This window comes from Daphnia pulex, chromosome 8, assembly GCF_021134715.1.
Source record: "Daphnia pulex isolate KAP4 chromosome 8, ASM2113471v1".
NCBI lineage: Eukaryota > Metazoa > Arthropoda > Branchiopoda > Diplostraca > Daphniidae > Daphnia > Daphnia pulex.
Window position 1 is genome coordinate 1,044,776 of NC_060024.1, and position 17,548 is coordinate 1,062,323.

Here is a 17,548-nt window from a genome sequence, read left to right on the forward strand (position 1 = left end):
AATCAAATTTTTCTACACTTTATTTTTTGTAGTGTAAGCATTAACTGTTATAAGTTTCATAAAAATCTTATGATTATTTCCTGAGATATTCAAGGAATAAAAAAACACGGGAAAAATGCGCAAATTTTTTCCCCACTAATTGTGCAATTGAACCCAAGTTTGACGGATTAAGTAAAATCTGCTCACATAAAAACATTTGCCTACACTATTCACCCAAATTTTATATTTATTTTGAGAAGAAGAAACATGGGTCCCCTTTTTTTTCGTACGCCCTCCTCCCTCCCATTCGTCCCATTCTCCCTCTTCTCCCCATTCTTTCCTCAAAAAACGTAAACAACGCGTTTAATTCATTTTTAACCAATAAATGGGAATTCAAACAAATAAATAAATACATAAAAAAATTCCCTGTTCAATTCCCTATTTCCCTGTTGCAACAAAATTTTACCATTTTAAACTAGAGTAAAACTACAGACTAAAATCTTTCGTTTTCTTTCTTTCCACCCAAATTTGGGTTAAAAGCCAAAAACAGTTCCCCGCAATATTGATAGGTGGCTGTTTGGAAAAAAATCGCTGTTCGGATTTTTTTGCAGGATGGAGTAGTTGGACATCCTGCGTTGCGCATTCTCCGCAAATTCGAAAATCTCATTTGTGTCCAACTCGGTCTGTGTCGCCTACAGCGTCTTATGGGAAAACCAACTTCTTCCCGTTAAAACAGTTGTTTTCTTACCTATAACTTTGATTTCCCCCCTTTTCTTCCTAACAGTGAATACTTTATTCATTTCTCTATTACCTAATTTTTATTTCTATCCCCAATTCCATCTGGTTAATTTTTAATTAATTTTTGTTTGTGACTGGTTTTTTTGTTGTCTCCTGTAGCAGAAGAATTTCGTTCGTAGCGTGGTCGATTCTGTCTAGAAACGTCTAGAAACGTCTGCTACAGGAGACGAACAAAAAAACCAGTCACAAACAAAAATTAATTAAAAATTAACCAGATTGAATTGGGGATAGAAATAAAAATTAGGTAATAGAGAAATGAATAAAGTATTAACTGTTAGGAAGAAAAGGGGGAAAATCAGAGTCATAGATAAGAAAACAATTTTTTTACCGAGGAGAAGTTGGTTTTCCCATAAGACGCTGTAGGCGACACAGACCGAGTTGGACACAAATGAGATTTTCGCATTTGCGGAAAATGCACAACGCAGGATGTCCAACTACTCCATACTGTACATAGCATTTCATTTGGATTCAAAAAGGCTACCAAAAGCCGTCACCAGATGGGGGTTTTAACACTGACGGGCAATCCGGCAATCTAGTCTGCACTCGGCAGTCGCCAGCTCATTGAAACCAGAGTTGCAAAGTTTTTCGATTCCATCCTCCAGCTTGTCCAAAAAACCAGGTGGCAACTGGGTGGCAATTGGCAAGTTTGATCACTGATATTGCAGTCCTGCTGTTAATTTCTTTATCATCTTCTGCAACTTTTCCAGAACAACACCATGCCTACCATAAGTATCAATAGAGATTTACTGTTCAAAGCCCTTGGAAGATCTTACAGTGAGTTGAGATCACGTATTTGCTATAAGTTCTTTCAGTTAAACTTCAATTTAACTTAGTTAATATAATGTTATTTCTATATTTAGCGGAAGAACAGTTTGATGAACTTTGTTTCAAATTTGGCATCGAACTTGATGAAGTTGTAAGTACCCCTCCCCCCTAAAAAACCAACAAACAAAACAATATGAATTGTATTTGATATGAAACTTAATGTGTTCTCCCTATGCAAGTTACTCGTATCTATTTTTATTATTTCAGACGAGTGATAAACTCATCATTTTGAAAGAACAAGGAACAGAACGATCAGCTGGTGCATCAGAAGAAATCATTTACAAGATTGATATTCCTGCCAATAGATATGACTTATTGTGTTTAGAAGGTCTTGTGCAAGGTCTTCAAGTATTTTTGGGAGAGTAAGATAAATTCATAAACAAAACAAACTTATCATTAAATCAACAAATACCACTTTTTATTATTTCAATTAGAAAGCAATTTCCAGCTTTTAAAGTTGTTCCACCAGTGACAGTTCCTCAAAGATTAATTATCAAGCCTTCGGTGAGTCGTCATAAGAAATTTGTCATAATTATTATTTCAATTCAATACTATTTTTTATTACAGACTGCATCAATAAGACCACATGCTGTTGCAGCAGTTCTTAGAAACATCCACTTTGACCAAAACACTTTCAGTAGCTTCATAGATCTTCAGGATAAACTACATCAAAACTTGTGCAGGAAACGTAGTCTTGTTGCAATTGGAACTCATGATTTGGATACAGTCCATGGTCCATTTTTCTATGAAGCACTTCCACCTGATTCAATTAAGTTCAAGCCATTGAGCCAGAGTAAAGAGTTTACTGCTTCTCAGTTAATGGACTTGTATTCAGTAATCTATCTATCAATTGTGTCATTTTATGCTTTTAAAAATTAAAGATAATCATTTTTTACTAATTCAGACTGATAGCCATCTTCGCCACTATTTACCAATTATACGCGATAGTTCAGTCTATCCTGTTATCAAGGACAGTAATGGAGTAGTTCTTTCTATGCCACCTATTATCAATGGTGAACATTCAAAAATTACCTTAGATACGAAAAATGTTTTCATTGAATGCACTGCTACAGACCTAACCAAGGTAAATTGCCTTTATGAAAATGCAATTTTTTAAATTGCTTCTTTAATTGTTTAAATGTCTTCTTTTAGGCTAGCATCGTTTTGGACACTTTGGTCTGTATGTTTTCTAGGTACTGCGGGGATCAGTTTACTGTGGAGATATGCGAAGTAGAGACTCCAGAAGGAAAAATCAACAACTATCCGATTTTAAAAAATCGACATGAGAAAATCAGTGTTGACAAGATCAATACAATGGTGGGTATCAACGAAAAAGCTGACGAAATCGCAAATTTACTCACCCGAATGTGTTTAACTGCCACCGTGGAAGGAACTGGTTCCATTTCGGTAAAAAAAATGTAATGGTTAAATTATAGGATTTTGAAAATTCATGTAAAAATATTCCCTGGCAGGTTGAAATACCCCCCACTCGTCATGATATCATTCATGCGTGTGATGTCTATGAAGATGTGGCGATTGCTTTTGGATACAATAACATAACCAAAACTCTACCGAAAACTAACACCATAGCTTCACAGTTTCCCCTAAATAAGCTGTCAGATCAGTTGAGAGACCAGCTTGCTCAAGCCGGTTTCACAGAGGCTCTCACATTTTCGTTGTGCTCGAAGGAAGACATAAGCGAAAAGCTGAGGAAACCTCTGAACTCCGTTCCTGCAGTTCATGTTTCCAATCCGAAAACTTTGGAGTTCCAAGTAGCACGCACGACCTTACTTTCAGGTTTGCTCAAAACTATCGCTGCCAATAGGAAAATGCCTTTGCCCATGAAGGTAAAACCTATTTATTTAATAAGATAAGTTATAAAAGTTGTAAAACATATGGTTTCTGTTCTTCAAGCTATTTGAAGTATCCGATGTGGTAGTGAAAGACAGTCAGCGAGATGTTGGAGCTCGTAATTGCCGCAATCTGTGCGCCGTTTATTACAATAAGTCGCCTGGATTTGAATTAGTTCATGGTTTACTAGATCGCTTAATGCAATTGTTGGAAGTTCCACTGGATCAGAGTGGCAGCAAGGGATACTTCCTGAAACCATGCGAAGGTTCATTTCATATACTGCATCAATATTTTGATTACCTTCTTCTAAAGCTATAAAATTTACAGATGCAACTTTTTTCCCCGGACGATGCGCCCAAATCATTTTTGCTGGCACTGTTGTCGGAATCGTCGGAGTCTTACATCCTGATGTTGTGACATCCTTTGATTTAAATCTTCCATGTTCAGCTTTGGAGTTGAATATTGAACCGTTTTTGTAAGCAGTTACAAGAAATAAATGTGGTCTGTCATTAATGAGAAGCTAGTGTATTATTGAAAAATGTGAAACTAAGCGTTACAATTTAATCAATGAAGAAATCCTAATTAGGTAAACAGGGAAAATGTGCATTTAAACATCATGGAGTACGAATGAAAGTACGGCCGGTGATCGTTTTCTTTTCCACCGTTTTTGGTTCAGGTCGAGCTCGGTTTAATACTTTCAAAAAATCAGAAGTTTTGGCTCTCATGCGTGAATGAATGTAGGCTTTGCTACATTTGATGTGGTAGTGCAAATAGTCACGGAAGAGATGAATCAAATTAATGGTATTTTCGCGGACGTTTTTGTTCGTATGCCGTGGAAACAAGACTAAAAAGAATTATGACATAAATTTTACAGAAATCCATGTGTAAAAATAGAAATGATTTCATACCAAATGTAATGTATCCAATATTGTCACCAATTTTAGCATTTGTACTTTGAAGTTCCAGAGGAGGTTCTCGGTGAGAAAAAAGAACTTGTGGGGCAGTGTGAGAAGCTCGGCGACCTTCGCGAAGTTCTTGTAAGAAAACTTTACCTAACACAATATCATCCTCATCACGGAATACAGTGCTGAACACTACTGTTACTCTGTCTGCCTTAGCTTCTATGTACAATGTCTCTTCATCACGATAATTGATAACTGCTCTCTTGTGCCCTTCTTCACCTTATTAGAAAAGAAAAATTATAGAATTTCAGAGTATTGCTTTTGCTCATTATTTTTTTACCCTTTTCCTGAAATTCAAAATACTTCTCAAAAACAGATGCAAAGCAATTTCTTTTCAGCAGTCCAATTTTTTTTACTATTTCTTCCCAATTGCCAGGTATGTTATCCAAATCCAAAACAAGGGAAATATTGTACCCTTCAAAAAAAAAAAAGGATAAATAAACAAAGAAGATAAATAAAACCTTTTCACCAATAGGATATTACACATACCATCTTCAGCTTGACATAGTAGGTTCCCATATTCTCTTTTTAGTAACTCATCAGCACCATGTTCCTGAAGGTCTTTATAGAATTTCAGTGAAATGCTAACCTATAAAAATAACAATTAATTAATCCTGCAACATTTCATTTATAAGGTTTTCTTTCTAATAACTTACTCGAACTTTGGATTTATCAGAATCAGGGTTGGCAATATGAAAAAGAACCCCATCGAAATCAGCAATGACTACATTTACGGAATCCGGTTTATTTCTATACAAATTAGGAATAATATGTTTCGTAGCAATTCAAAAACAAATGTATATAAATTATTTACCCGGCAAGCGAATTTTTTATTTTAACTGTAAGGGTATCTTCAACAATTTTGTTATTTATTTCCAGAAGAATCATCGCGACGAAATGTGAATGTGATGACTTGTATCACAAAATTAAACAAATTTCAACATAGTCAGCACACAAGGAAATGTTAATGTTATCTGTCACAACTCACAAGACAACCACAAAAGAAAAGGGAGTGGACTTGCCGTTTGCCAGATTTCAACAAAGCAGGTGCGGTACGCAAGCACCAGCATGGTGTCATAGACAAAGACCATGGTTGTTGATATAATGGTTCCCACTGTCTGTGTTATAAGGTCCCATAAGGCAGCTGATTTTTTTGTGATCTTTGGTTACTGCGACAGCCCCGCGACCTGGTGTTGGAAGGGTGGAAGCTTACACTGAAACAACACAGAAATTTTCTAAGTCCCTCGTAAACAAATCAGAGCTATGCGTACTTTGCGCATCCGTTAAACAGATTGATTGACGATTTTCTAATTAAGATTAATTTCAGATGATAACAATAGATTTCATTGGTTCAATTTATAACTTGTAATGTGTATTAACGGCAGTCAGTGGAGCTTAATAACTTCCTTATGCTTTCAAGACTCGGAAGTGGTAAAATTCCATTTGCTTTCAAATGTCTATATGTCTTGCTGCTTTTAAGTCGAATTTGAAGACAATGCATCAAAAATAAAGGGTCGTAACGCATTCCTTTCTTACAGTTATCTTTTCCCGGTTTTGCTTTAGCTTTGTCCATCATAGTTTTCACGATTAACTGTTCCTGATAGAGATTTGAAAAATCTATTAATAAACTGATATATGATATGGTCTTTAGTAAGTATGGAATGTCATTGTCAATCGTCTGGAATATTATTTTTGAATAGTCTTGCGAATAAGTTGGATTTCACAAATGTGAGGGTTGGAATAAGGAATGATATCTCTATCGAAATAATTGGAAAACATTGGTCAAATAGGGAAGCATACATATAGTCTAGTCATGAGGTAATTAAATTAGTATTTCATTGTTACCGTAGGACTCAGGCACTTTAGTTTTTCGTCAAAGTTATTCTTTTTCTGTTCCTTAATCAATTTTTGGTTTGTAATAGTCAAAGTCTGCTTTTCTTTTTCTAAATTTGACACAATTCCAGAGACCAACTAAAATTACAAATAGAAAATATATTAATAGTAATCGTATGTTAATTTATGAATAACAAAAAAATAATTACTTTTCCTTGTTGGAGAATTCTTCTCATTGCTAAATTTCTCTTTTGCTGTTGGTTTTTCTTTTGAATTCCTGTCCTCTCAGCCTTACAACCTAATTGTTTCTTGCGAGTCATCAGATATTTCTTAAGGAATTTGCAATTCAAACAAACATTGTTTTCAGTAAGTCCTGTGCACCGGTTAGATCGTATGATTTTTCCGTCTTTCACAGCGCTACATCGGGACGTCACACAAACATTCGCTAGTGATAGTTCAACAATTCCATCACACACATTGCTTACTTCCACGGCACCAATAATGTTAGATAAATCTTCAATTACATTGAAATTAGTCTTAACATTACGGGGAAATATTTGTTTTCCATTGAGGAACAATTCCACCTTATTCATGGAGACAACTGAGATTGTTTTTATTACAATTTTGCGATCTGGAGAAAATGAATGACTGAAACACACGAGGGTTTTGTTAACCTTATCTTCTTGCCACATCCACGAAGAGGAAGGTAGTTTGACTCTCGCAATAACATCAGTGTATGTAGCTGGGTCAAGGTATCCTTCCATTTCTGTCTCCCGTGCTGTTTGTTCTGAATTTTCTTGTAACATTTCTTCTGTCATTTCACCCGGTGCTCCAATCAGTTCATCCACTTCCATATCATTTGGTTCAAATTCTACTCTCAATTGAGATTCAGATTCAGATTGTAGTTCTTTTTCAGGTGGAATGTGTAGGAGTGTTTCAGTAGTAGGTTCCTGGAACATGTCTTCTGTTGTTACACATGGTAATGCCACAGGTTCAGCTGCTTCCATATCATTTACTTTTCCTTTTTCAGCGTCAAGTTGGTGTATAGCTGTAACATAACATGTCATGTTTTTAAAAAATATCTTATTACACTTAGTTTTTAATTTACCTATGCTATTTGACGTTGACTTCTTTGCATGTGATGGGATCAATACATTGGTGTTGTTATTCGACAAAAATGATTGATTGTCCAACTGCAGCTTAGGATTAGCAGCTTTAGACTTTGCTGTTATATTTCGATATGGTGACTTAAACCTATCACTGTGAACATACTTCTTTGCAGCAGGTCTTTCGAGTACGCTGACATCATTTCCTGTTAGAAACATACAGAATTAGCAGTATTAGTATAACTTAACATTGTCATGGATAATTAAAATTTGAGAATACCTAGCAATTTACTGGGCCGAGCACCTGATTTTAATTTCCATTTCGGATAACTGTAAAACACGCCTTGAATTTCTCTCCCTTTAAGTATGTCGTTCTCTTCAAAATGAATACTGCAAATTCTGGACTGGCAAGTGAGTCCTGGCTTTTTAATAATTTCCTGCCAGGAATTTAGACACAACTTCGGTGGATGGAAAAACGCAAGACTTTCAATTTCTTTGTTATAAGAAGATTTACAATTAAAAACGAAAGGTTAAATCTATTGCCACGACATGATGTCGTGGCGCGACGGTCAAAACTGTCTATTGTCACGACATCTGTCGTGGCAATAAAGAGAAAATTGTCTATTGCCACGACACGCCACGATACGGCTATACTTCCTCTCTGATCTCTCATATCGTGGCAATAACACGAAATTTGTCTATTGCCACGACATATATTTTTTTAAAATTCGACATTCACGCATGTTAGGTTAGGTTAGGTTAGGTTAGGTTAGGTTAGGTTAGGTTAGGTTAGGTTAGGTTAGGTTAGGTTAGGTTAGGTTATGTATGTCAAGTTTTTTACAATAACATTTCAGCAGTGGTAGCCGAATGGTCAGCGATGAATGCCACCATGCGATAGCATGGCGTTCGATTCTCCGTCGAGAGGGTAATTTTTTATTTGGAGATTACAACAAAGGTTGAGTTTCACGGGATAATTGACAAGAAAATTGATGCGGGAATTATGCACATGTAGTTTTACCCTATTTAGTAGTTTTCCTAAACATCTTCTGTGGAACTTAGTACGAAAACGCATGTCGTGGCAATAGACAAAATTCGTGTTATTGTCACGATATGAGAGATCAGAGAGGAAGTATAGGCGTATCGTGGCAATAGACAATTTTCTCTTTATTGCCACGACAGATGTCGTGACAATAGACAGTTTTGACCGTCGCGCCACGACATATGTCGTGACAATAGATCTAACCAAAACGAAACATGGTTTGCGTGTCATTTTACATTAATCTGCATTTCCGCCATTAAAACGTGAATTCTTCGTTTCTGCAGTAAGCCATTCAGTTAGAGATTGTGTGGGCAGATGGCAGCACTTTCGTAGTAACCATGCCCTGAGGAAAGATCATTGACGGAGAACTTTCAATTTTTTTCTTATGGGACCTTATAACACAGACAGTGGGAACCATTATATCTACAACCATGACAAAGACCACTGGTTGATGCTGTCCATAAGAAAATTAACATGGCCAACTGTCGCCAGAATTCTTGCTACCCTTCCTCCGATTTTCCCGATTCTGTTTTGCTTGTCCTGCCCTCTAGTGTACGTTTTGTTCTCTACACTCTGCTTACATCTATTCCATTGCAATCATTCAATTGATTTCTCTGCTTTTGCAATTGGCAAACGTCAAAATTTAATACAAAATGACTTTTAAGTAAAAATTTGGATGAAAAAATTACCTAGAACTTTTAAACGCCAGCAAAGAATTTTACCAAGACAGAAGGAAAACAACTTTCGTCTGCAACACCCTTGCTAGCCACGGTGCAGTACAGCAGTTTATCCGCTAGGGGCAGGACAAGCAAAACAGAAACTCGGGGTCAGTAGGGATAGGGCTAAAAGGATAGGACATGCGAAACCAGTCTTCTTTATCTATGATGGTGTATTAGCATGGTGTATTAGTATGGTGGGGGGACTTATGGTTGGAATCGGCTATCTCGGCTGAAGCCAGTGGTCGGCTATGATCAGCGCTGCCTGGTGGACAATTGGGTGAACTATGAGCTATAAACGGTTTGAAAATTTTCTAAGTCCGATTGCAGTATTGCACTTTGCTTATGTACTTATAAAGCTATAAAATCGTAAAAAATGAGTCAATAACAATAATTAAGTATTATTTTTTGAGCTTTAATTATTTTAAAATTAATAGAAAAAAAATATGAAAAAAAAATGATGAATAAAGGAAGCGAACCTTATTCCTCAAAAGTCGTGGCTCATTACTCTAACCACTGCGTCAACCGGTTAATATCTGCACTCAAAAAAGTTAAATATATATACTCTTTTACAGACGAATTATTTTACAAAAGATATGTATTTTGGTTCATAGAGGGCACTGACAATAGCCGACCAGCCCTGCAATTGGCTGTTAAGAATTTCGACTTTTGCACTAAGCTCCGCCTCTTGTCCGGAAACTGGCTTCATTCGAGATAGCCGATTCCAACCAAAGTTCCCCCACCATACTAATACACCATGGTATTAGTATGGTGGGGGAACTTATGGTTGGAAATTGGAATCGGCTGTCTCGGCTGAAGCCAGTGGTCGGCTATGATCAGCGCTGCCTGGTGGACAATTGGGTGAACTATGAGCTATAAACGGTTTGAAAATTTTCTAAGTCCGATTGCACTTTGCTTATGTACTTATAAAGCTATAAAATCGTAAAAAATGAGTCAATAACAGTAATTAAGTCGTTTATAAGTCTAATTTCAATTTTTAAATAATGGAGTTAAAAAACAATGGATTAGCGAAGCAGAGAACTAGCAAAACGTGCTAAAATACGGGGATTTTGGGTTGGTAAAGTAAAGTAAAGAATTGTTTATTACACTATAGTTTATTGTATTTTACTTTACCCACCCAAATACCTTGTTTATCCTCGTTGCATTCGAGCTCATTCCCGCTTAGATACTTTACTATACTTAGCATATAGTACAGTACTATAAAGTAAAAACCAGGTAGTTAAACTAGACTTTTACCCAATTATGTCTCATAACATGGGTATGGAGAGGTGGTTCCCAATGAGTCAATGACAGTGTTAAATTTCCTGTAAGGGGTCGTCCGCTCATTTTACTAAAAGGTTGTAGTGGAATGCCCATATGTCGCAAGAGCCTAGATGGCGCTGACTCACTACAACCTCCCTATCAGCTCCATACAAATTCGCTTGTAAAAAAGTACCTTCCCGTCGAATCCCCTAATGGGAAATTTAACACTGTCATTGGGAACCACCTCTCCATACCCATGCCCATAATGATAAATGGCATTAATGTCCATTCGTCATTTGTCCCAAGCTATTTATTCTCAAATTTGGCATCCCTTCAGCTTAGCGACAGAATTTAAATTGGTTTTCTTCAAATAGCTTGTACTGCGTGAATGTCAATCGGTTTTAGATTATTTTTATTATATGTAATCCAGCAACGCGTGGTAATACAGACTTATTTTGTTGGAGGGAATTACAGAGAGTTTCAGCTGCGACGTGAATTGATCAAGAACAGCGTCGCCATTATAACGGGTCACCTTCGGATGTTAAGGATCTTCGTACCGGTCGGCCATGACAATGGCGAAATGAAAAGAATCCTATTTCGGTATCCTATTACCGCCTATTACGATGCTAGTATTCGATAGCCGTACGCATCATTTTTAATATTTGCTACTTGTGTCGTTTGGAAATTAGGCTAAGTCGTCGGGACATAATTCGTCGGGACATAAGAGCTTTGGATCTTTTAGCCACAATTACTGGAATTTAAAACAATCGGTTACATTTACTTTTGGCACACATGTAATAATTTGACAATGGGACCTATTCGACATGTTACCTAATATGAGCGAATAGATAGGCTAATATCAGTTGCCAGTTTTATTTAAACGGAAAAAAATTTCGGACATGAACTTGGTAATTGTTCTTGCATGGCGGCTTATAGAGTTTTGCCAGAGTCATTTACTATGGTTCTCCATCTCTTATGGCGGAAGATTCTTTCGGAGACGGCGTCGTCTTGATGGATCCTCTACGGACATGCCTCCACCAAACTCTATTCCGCCCCCTCGAATTCCTGACGAGATGGTCACGCCACTAGCGGCGATAGTCTCAACTTATTACAGAAAACGGCGAAAGCTGAGCCATCGTTTCAAAATCTTACAAACCCATTGCAGAAAAATACGTTCGTTTTCAATAGGAAGTAGTCCAGCTAGTGCGGCGAGGTACGGAAGCAAGGACAATTGGTTCGGTCCAAGCGAAGGTAAAGTCTTTTTTTTATGTAAGCTACCTAAATTTAATTAGCTTGCAAAATATTGAAAGGAAACCAATTAAGATAGTAAACCAAACCTATAAAGACTAATTAGTAAAGTAATAATTTCCCAAAAGGTATCAGTGTTGTTAGAACTTAGAATTTTCAAATGGTAGTAAGGTTGCGCCTGGCACGTAGTGTTGTTACACACCAACCAGGTGGCAGTGATTGTCGTCAGGAATTCAAGACGACGCCAAAAGCTAATGGAAGCCTTTAACGTTGAGTCGGGTAACCATAGTTAATGGCTCTGGTTTGGCCGGTATTGGTATTGGTATTGGTAGGATTAGGTGCGTCTGCTATGTTTAGCAGACATCTGGTCTTCAACTAAATGACCTTCTTGCACCGACGAGAGATTTGTCTTTTTTTATTTTTGGGCGATGGCATGAGCAGTGTAAGTCTTGTGTTGTGTGGAAGAAGCCCCAAGGGGGGGGGGATGGAAGTACCATCATTGTGTACGTTTTACTAGAGCTAAGCTAGTGCCAGCTGTGTAGGAAGAGATCTGTATTGTATGTGTAGTGGTAGTGCCAGGGTATGGGAGCAACTATGCTCACCAGGCGAGTCGAACTCAGGTCTCCGATGTCCACGATCACCAAGCGACGCCTTATCCGACTCACCTACCCGCCCCCCCCCCCTCTGGTTTCGCCGGTGTCATTATTAGTTTTATGTTTCCCATTTCAGTCGTCTTTAGTTATTCTTGATTGGATAACTACATTCCTTGGTTATCAGGTAATCTTTTAATTTTTATTTCCCCTGGATAATAATTGTAGTCTATTTATTATGAATTGCTAAGAAAAAGGCATTTTGTTTTCAAAGACTATATCCTGCCCCGAGGAAATGGAACCCCGCGCACCCCTTTGTCTCCTCTGAGTTTCTTCCTTCCTCTCTTCTTTTCTTTCTTCCCTTGGGGCAAGAAATGGCGATATTTTTGTAAATACGGTAGGGACGTTAACAAAAAATTCATGCAAGCGTATAAGCGTCACTGTTTCCTATGTATCTAGACTTGTATATCGATACAAATGCGACCTGATACATAGGAAAAAATGGAAAAAGCGAAGGAGTTGACAGAAAAGGGGGCGAAAAGCACATATACGGCAATCGGCATCGCCGAGTAAAATGCATGAAAAATGGATCGAAATAGGGTATCATGAAAATCGTGATATTTCAAACATCTCAACGAATTAAAAAAAATCCTTTTGAATTTTGGAAGAGGGATGATAGGGCTACATTTTGCATTAATTATTTTTTTGTAAGAGCCGAATATACGGCTGAAAGCAATGTAATCGGAGGAGGAGACTTTGGGTTTTCGTGATATTTCACGATTTTAAATCCCGATTATCTCGGGAACAAAAAAAATAAAAATACGGACTTTATTCCATTGGAATCGCCATAGATTCTGAGAAGAATAGACCTAGTCATGATTTTTAGAGTCCCTTTCTGGATTACGATCCGAAAAGGACCTCCGGAAAAAGGGGGTATTTCGGTCACGTTGAGTGGGAGATCGCTTGTTAAAATGAGACACCCACTCCCACCCCCCCCCCCAAAAAAAAAAGTATGAGGAGGACTATAATAATTAAAAAAATTGTTTTTTAAAAAGAAATATAGCAAGACTTCTTCGAGTTATCAGCTGATATAACAACATGACTGCTGCGGGTGCTGGCTGATCACGAAGATATTTTTTCTACTTGTTGATCGAACCTGATTTCAAAAATTGTAATGTTAATGTAAGAAATAGTTAATGTATACCAGAAAGGTTAAAAATCTACCTCTAGTGGTGTATCGATTTTCTCTTTTACACACACTTGTAAGGCTTGTTTTTTTTATAGTAGTAATTTCATTGGATGATGATGATCATTGATTCTCATTTGCTAAAACTTACTAACTAAAGGAATAGATTGAAAGCTTCTGCATTTTTAAATAGTATATTATACGTAAAATGCATAAGCGTACCAGTTTTTATTGCTCGGGGCAAATATATGTCACGTGTGCGTGAAAAACGGAGCCATTCAAGTTCCAAACCTTAACAAAAGTCTCAGTCTATACGAAATGGGTGTTGCGTGTAGAATTAAAGATTGTGGGAATTCCAGGGGGAAACCTAGAAAAGGTAAAAGCGTAATGTATCATTAATTTCCTTCGAAGAAGTGATGGGAACAAAATGGGTCGACAGTTTTACCAAGAGTTGTGGCTTTAAAAGAGAGCTAAAGGCTAAAGGGAATATAAGTCTTGCGTGTGCAGTTAACATTTTAAAGAAAGCGATTATACAAGGGGATTCACTGAGACTAAAAACGCTAGGATTATAAATCTGCTATTCCATTCACAACGCCAGATACTTAAAACAATTAAGTTCTAAGGCAATATTCTAGTGGGGAGACCACAATTTTTAATAATTTGAATCAGGCGCAGTTACTCAATTCACAAAATTGACCATCTGTCAAATTAAACTATTCGGTAGTTTCAAACGACAAAATGCGAGATATCAAACTTTGGAGGGAATAACACAATGATGATATTACGAGTACAGTAGAAAACTTTTCAACAATTTGCGTACTCGGGTGAGTTAATTTTCATTCCAAATTAAGACCTTACATTATTCGTGTAGTTTAAATTTTTTGAATCAACTTTGCAGAAAGTAAAAAGAGTCTCAGTATTTTTTTCTCTCCACATCTACTAAGGGCACAAGAAATGGAAACAGTGAAATGGTTTTTAAAACTGCTCAAAGAGTGAACCTTTCCACGGTAGACTAAATGCTGATTCAAATAATCCAAAACGATTTTCACTAAACTCTAGTTTCTCTGTCCTGCAACGAAAAGGCCTTTCGGTTTTACGACAGTCTCGGCGTAGAATGGGGAAAATTTCTCAAATTTATTGTAAACTTAAAATAAGACAATAGCCCATTACAACGAATAGCAAATTGCGAAAGAATAATTCATACGACTGCGGCGTTTCCTTCTGTCAATGTGCTTACTGTATTTCAAAAGAAGCACATTCAACTTATTAAGCAGAACGAGATGATAAAGATGGGACAAATAATTAAGAAGAACTTGCAGCAGGGTAACTTCGTGACAGCCTGTTGATTGAACTATCGGAAATTCCAATTGTTTCAGGATACAACACTAAGAATTCGACTTTTCCGTCGCAAGAGGTGGAAATGGCCATGTTTTCTCCGTCGCCAATTCCGGTTATTCCCCTAGCAACGTTTTTCCTCTTTCAACGATTCCGGCTGTTGCAGAATACAGTCCAGCATGTTCAAATTACTGTACAACCGATTCATATACGTACCACCTAAGAAAAGAAAGATTGTAAACGATAGGGGACACATGAAATATGACTATCGTTTAACTTATACAGGTGAGCATAAAGTAGAATGGCTTTGTGAAACAGAAAGGTTTCTACAGCAGGTAGGCAAGTCATTTGCCAATTCCTAGCAACGTCCCAATTCAAATCTACAACGAGACAACGGCTAATTTAATGAAGGAGTCGACAAGTGGTAAATCCCCCCAAACGTACAAACTTTAAATTATGTTAATAAATTGGAGAATTCTACACTAGGCATTCTTTATGAGCTAACCCTAAATAAGTCCCAGGTGAGACCCCTATAAAATCCTTACTAACACCTCAATTTACAATTCATAACTTTGTTTACTAGATTACCCATTCAAAGAAACGAGAACGGCAGCTGTCGTGCGAGTGGGGGGATTTATAGTAAGATGTCTCTATGAACGACAGAAATGACGAAAATGCATTGAAAAACTAGAAACAATCAATGAAACCAGTCAGCAGAAGAATTATTTTTTAAAATTCGTTTTTGAAACAGGTAATAACTGTCATTAGCTTTTGCTCCTAGTTTAAATTCTAATCTTAAAACCATTTAGATAGAGGAGAATTGTTTTACCCGAGTTGGAGTTTTGGTTACCCGCTCGTCACCATCAAGAAATTTCAGCGAAAAGTTGTTTCTTTGATACGCGGGGCATCACACATCGTAAAAGATCTGGTTTAATTTATCAGACCACACCTCCTGAAATGTGTTACAATGTCTTTTGGTAAAGCCAGAAAAGACTTTTGATAGTTGGGAATAATTTTTATCGTTCCTCCAAGAACTGGAAACAGTGAATTATTACCCCCAATTCGTTTTTTTTTACAAAAACAAACAGTTGCTTCATACAAAAAATCTAAAAGTTTCAAAATAAATTAATAAGTTGAAGTTGAAGCAATGTATTCCAGTAATGGAATATTGTGCAGCCTAAAAATCATTATCTTTTATGTGCGCGGCAACCTCTCGAACCGAATCCGACTTGTCTCTCCTACTCCCTCCAGCTCCCCTTCCTCGTCCGTCGCCCTCGCCGGCGTGGTCCGCACTGCCATTCACCCCCTGTCTTCCTCTCATATAAAAAAGACAACGATCCGTGATCGTTCACTCTACAGCTCTTGAGTAATCCTTTCCTAGTAATCAACCCTTTCTCTGTGATCCCGAAACCCAGATCATAACATCTTGATGAGAAATTGGAATTTAAACATGAAACTGTTATTTGCCAGGGTTGGGAACGATAATACAAATAAAATATGTTCGATATCGATACCGATTCTTGGTTTTTTTCATGTTCGTTAATCGAACGATAAAGGGAAAAAAATTTCATCGGCAATAGAATAGTCGATAGAATTTCGATACTTTGAGAAAAAATTTATTACTTATTGAATTTAGATTATTGAAGAGAAAGGACAAACATATTGGACTTTGGGGGGGGGGGGGGTGTTGGCTTAGTAGAATCAGAGACGTCTAAATATCTTAGATTGATTTCAATCTTGCTGATGATTTGTTTCTTCAGTCTGGTATCTTTTTCGCTAGTCCCTAACCAATTCAATTAAAATTTTGGATGCAGTGCAGCCGCCAACTGAAAATGCTCTTGCCTAAAAAAGATGTCAAATCTTTTTTGCAAGAATTCTAACAGGGCATCAACTAATGGGAGTAACATATTAAGAGAGGGATGGGTAGAGTTTTCATCTCGATTCTTTAGATTATTCAAACTATTCCTAATAACTACTATAGAAGATAGTAGATTTCCGGAAGTAACGTCCTTCTCTCCCTGTAGAATGTCCAATCCAATTTCAATGGGCTGCATCACAGTTAATTATTCATTAATGAAGTATTCTGTAGCTGTCAGGCTGGGAACTTTCAAGTAGTCACACACAACTTTAAAGTTTTTTTTTCCATTTTTTTCTTTGGCAATTTTATTTACATGGTGAACAGCATCATACAATGCATTCCATCGTGTAGCATTGGTACTATAAACAAAACGACTAAAGAAAATGAAAGGTTTTAATTGGTTCGAAGGAGAAAAAAACAAACTAATTAATTACCAAGCAACTCCTTAATTTTATCACTTTGTAATGAAGAACAACTTTGTTTGTTGACCAAATCCTGGAGCTTGCCTAAAGCCGAATTATACGCTTCTTTAAATTTCTTATCTTTTAAGGCTGAATCCTTTCGAGGCAAATAGATTTAGTAAATGTGCTGAACATTTGAAATGCCACGGTAGCCTATAACGCTCATCCTCTTCTTCAAAAGACATCAAATGCCATTCGACATCGGCTGGTAGAACGAATATTCAATAATAAGAATGATATGGAAAAAAATACAAGCAATTTTAATTACCACATCATCATCATTTTCATCCCGAGTGTCACAGTCACTGTCTTCAGTAGGTACCACTGTCTGTGCTGGATTACCATCAAATAATCTAAACGCTTTAAGAAAATTGGAGCCGGAGTCTGTCAATGTTAGAATAGTTTGATCCTGTAATCCAAATTCTCCATGAATCTATTATAATTGTCTAGCCGACAAATCGTAGCTGTGTGTTTTCAAAAGATACGATGAATAGCCAG

The 17,548-nt window shown here is 37.0% G+C and overlaps 3 protein-coding genes and 1 long non-coding RNA gene across 6 annotated transcripts; 2 read left to right on the forward strand and 2 right to left on the reverse strand.

The window, feature by feature from the left end:
* Positions 1 to 1,308: 1,308 nt before the first annotated feature.
* Positions 1,309 to 3,966, forward strand: LOC124201223 (phenylalanine--tRNA ligase beta subunit-like). The gene is made up of 10 exons (XM_046597734.1): positions 1,309 to 1,551; positions 1,638 to 1,693; positions 1,810 to 1,964; positions 2,037 to 2,106; positions 2,170 to 2,436; positions 2,507 to 2,686; positions 2,755 to 3,009; positions 3,075 to 3,449; positions 3,517 to 3,718; positions 3,781 to 3,966. Exons 1-10 carry the CDS (start codon positions 1,494 to 1,496, stop codon positions 3,930 to 3,932), a joined length of 1,770 nt encoding a protein of 589 aa, XP_046453690.1. The 5' UTR covers positions 1,309 to 1,493; the 3' UTR covers positions 3,933 to 3,966.
* On the reverse strand, positions 3,795 to 5,450 carry LOC124201225 (probable actin-related protein 2/3 complex subunit 2). Its single transcript, XM_046597738.1, has 6 exons — positions 5,230 to 5,450; positions 5,072 to 5,165; positions 4,905 to 5,004; positions 4,696 to 4,830; positions 4,362 to 4,634; positions 3,795 to 4,297 (listed from the first exon to the last, which is right to left on the reverse strand). Exons 1-6 carry the CDS (start codon positions 5,301 to 5,303, stop codon positions 4,068 to 4,070), a joined length of 906 nt encoding a protein of 301 aa, XP_046453694.1. The 5' UTR covers positions 5,304 to 5,450; the 3' UTR covers positions 3,795 to 4,067.
* A 315-nt stretch (positions 5,451 to 5,765) lies between these two features.
* On the reverse strand, positions 5,766 to 7,916 carry LOC124201224. 3 transcript variants are annotated; one of them, XM_046597735.1, is made up of 5 exons: positions 7,635 to 7,916; positions 7,357 to 7,560; positions 6,458 to 7,296; positions 6,261 to 6,386; positions 5,766 to 6,012 (listed from the first exon to the last, which is right to left on the reverse strand). In XM_046597735.1, the coding sequence occupies exons 3-5, from the start codon at positions 7,253 to 7,255 to the stop codon at positions 5,791 to 5,793; spliced, it is 1,146 nt and encodes a 381-aa protein (XP_046453691.1). In that variant the 5' UTR covers positions 7,256 to 7,296; positions 7,357 to 7,560; positions 7,635 to 7,916; the 3' UTR covers positions 5,766 to 5,790. The 3 variants fall into 3 exon arrangements, with proteins under 3 accessions (XP_046453691.1, XP_046453692.1, XP_046453693.1); XM_046597736.1 differs by having other exon boundaries at positions 5,766 to 6,006; positions 7,635 to 7,885; XM_046597737.1 differs by lacking the exon at positions 5,766 to 6,012 and adding an exon at positions 6,082 to 6,171 and having other exon boundaries at positions 7,635 to 7,885.
* Positions 7,917 to 13,209: 5,293 nt separating this feature from the next.
* LOC124200381 lies at positions 13,210 to 16,240 on the forward strand. Its single transcript, XR_006877290.1, has 4 exons — positions 13,210 to 15,155; positions 15,218 to 15,252; positions 15,315 to 15,482; positions 15,541 to 16,240. It is a non-coding gene; the product is annotated as an uncharacterized LOC124200381 (long non-coding RNA).
* Positions 16,241 to 17,548: the final 1,308 nt, after the last annotated feature.

Coding starts and splice junctions, on each gene's coding strand:
- LOC124201223 (XM_046597734.1), top strand. CDS start 1,494: ATGCCTACCATAAGTATCAATAGAGATTTACTGTTCAAAGCCCTTGGA. Junction 1,694..1,809: donor GCATCGAACTTGATGAAGTT/GTAAGTACCCCT, acceptor TTATTATTTCAG/ACGAGTGATAAACTCATCAT. Junction 2,437..2,506: donor AGTTAATGGACTTGTATTCA/GTAATCTATCTA, acceptor TTACTAATTCAG/ACTGATAGCCATCTTCGCCA.
- LOC124201225 (XM_046597738.1), bottom strand. CDS start 5,303: ATGATTCTTCTGGAAATAAATAACAAAATTGTTGAAGATACCCTTACA. Junction 5,166..5,229: donor ATAAAAAATTCGCTTGCCGG/GTAAATAATTTA, acceptor TAATTTGTATAG/AAATAAACCGGATTCCGTAA. Junction 4,635..4,695: donor TTTTGAATTTCAGGAAAAGG/GTAAAAAAATAA, acceptor TTTTCTAATAAG/GTGAAGAAGGGCACAAGAGA.
- LOC124201224 (XM_046597735.1), bottom strand. CDS start 7,255: ATGGAAGCAGCTGAACCTGTGGCATTACCATGTGTAACAACAGAAGAC. Junction 6,387..6,457: donor GAATTCTCCAACAAGGAAAA/GTAATTATTTTT, acceptor TTGTAATTTTAG/TTGGTCTCTGGAATTGTGTC. Junction 6,013..6,260: donor TAAAGTGCCTGAGTCCTACG/GTAACAATGAAA, acceptor AATCTCTATCAG/GAACAGTTAATCGTGAAAAC.